Genomic DNA, 3,073 nt, shown 5'->3' on the forward strand with positions numbered 1-3,073 from the left:
AGCTGAGGAGGAGTCTCCACCTGAGGAGGAGTCTCCAGCTGAGGAGGCGTCTCCACCTGAGGAGGAGTCTCCACCTGAGGAGGAGTCTCCAGCTGAGGAAGAGTCTCCAGCTGAGGAGGAGTCTCCATCTGAGGAGGAGTCTCCAGCTGAGGAGGAGTTGCTCGGGGTCCCCCCAGGGGGGTGTGCCCCACTATTTGAGAAGGACTGCGATAGGGGAACAGGGTCAAGACTTTTGGGCTGAGGCAACAGACCTGTGGGAATCCTGTCCTGACCGTGAGCTCGGCAGACACCCGCCTCACCACCTGTGGTCTGTCTGTCAGGAAGTCCAGGATCTAGTCACATGTGGGAGTCGAGGTGCCAAGGTCCGCCAGCATCTCTATCAGTTCACCTGGGTGGATTGTACTGAAACTCAAACTGTGGTCCAGGAAGAACATCCTGGAATATCAGGTTTTCTACGCTCACTCATCCAGGTACTTAACAACAAAAAAGGTTCCGGTAAATCATTTCATCTGGACCAGTTTCTTTAAGGGAGAAACGTATCAGCTTCCATCCAGAAGACTTCATCAGTCTGCGGCATGCCAACCTGATCAGACAGTGGACAGGCCAGCGGACCAGACTTAACTTTTTTAAATTTTTCTACCTGGATTATTTAGCATGCATCAGGATATTCTCAGTTAACGGTTTAATCCAGGGATTGAGTCAGCACTGAATGACCTTTACACAGAGCAGTTGCTTCAGGCTGCCATTTGTGCACTCTTACCTGTGGTCTCTTATTCTTGGAGCCTTCATACAATCAAACGTCTGTGTGTCCACGATGTTCTCGAACTCATCCACTCTTTCTGTGGCGTAGTTCATATGAGCGGCCAAGTGGCAGTTGAGGAAGCAGAGCATGTGTCCATAAAAAGACAGACGAACAGACACACCACCTTTGTTACCCTGATGGACAAACAGGAAAAGGTAAAAGCAATAAACCTTCTGAACCACTCTGCGTTGTTTGCATCATCCACTGCCGAGAAGTGAGGACTGAACAATGAATGCTTTGCCCGTAGCTCTGTGTGTGTGTCTGTTAGTAAAATATTACATGAACACCTGGACAAGTTTTAATAAAACTTCCAGAACGCAATCATCGACAGCATTAGAGTCAGTGCAGATCAAGATGGCCGCTGCAGCCAACTGACACTAGCCACCACAAAAGTGGCTCAGTCCGTTTTAAAGATATTGAGGTAATATCTGATGGTTCTGAGTGCTGTTCCCACCAACACACAATCTGAGCACGACCCTGAATATCACACAAGTGAAGTTGTTGTTACGCAGTAACTTCAAAATAATGGTGTTTTGAAGGCCTGACCAAATACAACACTGTCCTTTTACAACACAGCCCCTCGTTTGTCGCGGGGATCCGCACCCTGAAGCCCCGCGACAAGTGAAAAACCACAAAGTAGGAATAGTAGTACAAGCAGTAAGTTGCAGCTTTTATTTTTAATTTTAAATAAAAACTCCATGCGGCTCATCCACCCATCAGTCAGTTGTGTGTCGTGTCCCATCTTACTTTGAAAAACCGCGACAGAGCCAGTCTGTGAGCAATGAACCTCGAAGTAGCGAGGGAGCACTGTACCGTCCCCCTCGGTCGCTTGCCTTAGCAGGGCGCTCTCCTCTTAACAGATGTTTGAGCATGAGAATGTTTCTGCTCAGCGCCCTGAGATGGCTTCTGTGGGACTTGGTGCTGTAGAAATAAACTGATTAAAATGGGACTGTCCACAGAAGATTTAGGATGGAGTTCAATCTGTTTGATGTACTGAACATGTCTACACTCAGGTTTGTAAAGTGTCCAGTTAAAAGGAAGAGTTAGTTTCAAAGTGCAAACTCTCCAGTACACAAGAAGTTTTTCAAGAGCCACGTGTGTTTAATGCTGAGCTGAAGCTTCAAGGTGCTTCACTGTCCTGCTCCGTCTCCAATATTTACTCTTGTGGTAGTTTTACTCAAAAAGTGCACCAGAGTCGCGTGCAGTATTTCACCTAGACGTGACTCAGAGAGAGCGGTGTGCGAGTCCACTGCCTGCACAGAGCGCAGCCAGCCTGACGTGGTGCGATCACGTGACACGTGACACGTGACATGTGGTGTTTGAGAGTTTGCTCAAGTCCCGGGCTCACATTAAGTAAATGCATCTGGAGAACTACTGGATGAAACTCTCTTAAAATGCACCGTTTCATAAAGGTTAGGATAAATATTTGTACATTTGATTTTATAATTTGCCGTGAGTACCTTTAAAATTCTTTCGGTGATTTTTTATGACACAAAAATCCCACAACCTGCAGTTTGAGGAAGAGGAGGGCCAAAAGATCACAGGAGTGTATGAAGCCTTCATCACAGACGCTGTCAACGTTAGATTCTTACACAAATACAGTGAAACTTCATTACAGTTAAAATAAAAAGGAGTAAGAAGCTGCCTATCTACGAAAACCAGCAAGCTATGTTAGATTTTCACCTGAGCAGTTGATGGGGGATACTGGAAGGAAAGAAAACCTCCACCAGAACCATATTATGCAGCCATGTGTCTCAAGCAGCTGAAGGACAAGAAGACATGTCCTCTCATTTGTCCTCTCAACCATCATTTATCGCTCACTAAAAATGTCCTTCTATGAACTCCAATGAACATTACATTTGTTGTTTGTGGCTGAACACTACGAGTATATACTACCTTTCAATGCAACAATAATAATAGAACCACTATTACCATAAATTAACAGTTAAATATATAAAATAACAATGAAATAGTTTTAAAAACCACATGTTGTTCCAGTGGATCAAATACAACCAAAACAGCTAATCTTAAGGTAACATGTAGTCAAACATGTTGGGAGTTATTTATGTAAAATAGAAGGTTCTGATCCTTATTTCACTCATTTAAAACTCTGAACTTTGGACCTGACTCGACTGAGGAACATGATCATGTTCACCAGGTATCAGTCTGTGGTCGTTTGTCAGTATCATGACATGAAGCTGGCAGCTTCATGACAGCTTCATGACAGCTTCATGACAGCTTCATGGCAGCTTCATGACAGCTTCATGACAG

The 3,073-nt window shown here is 44.9% G+C and overlaps 1 protein-coding gene across 1 annotated transcript in view; it reads right to left on the reverse strand.

Annotated features, from left to right (window-relative positions):
• Positions 1 to 3,073, reverse strand: part of inpp5ka (inositol polyphosphate-5-phosphatase Ka) — a 23,346-nt gene that overhangs the window by 10,986 nt on the left and 9,287 nt on the right. Inside the window, exon 5 of the mRNA XM_037678444.1 lies at positions 761 to 936. Within this exon, the coding sequence (XP_037534372.1) occupies positions 761 to 936 (176 nt within the window). The remainder of the gene's footprint in view (positions 1 to 760; positions 937 to 3,073) is intronic.

This window comes from Nematolebias whitei, chromosome 6, assembly GCF_014905685.2.
Source record: "Nematolebias whitei isolate Nwh7 chromosome 6, NemWhi1, whole genome shotgun sequence".
Classification (NCBI taxonomy): Eukaryota; Metazoa; Chordata; class Actinopteri; order Cyprinodontiformes; family Rivulidae; genus Nematolebias; species Nematolebias whitei.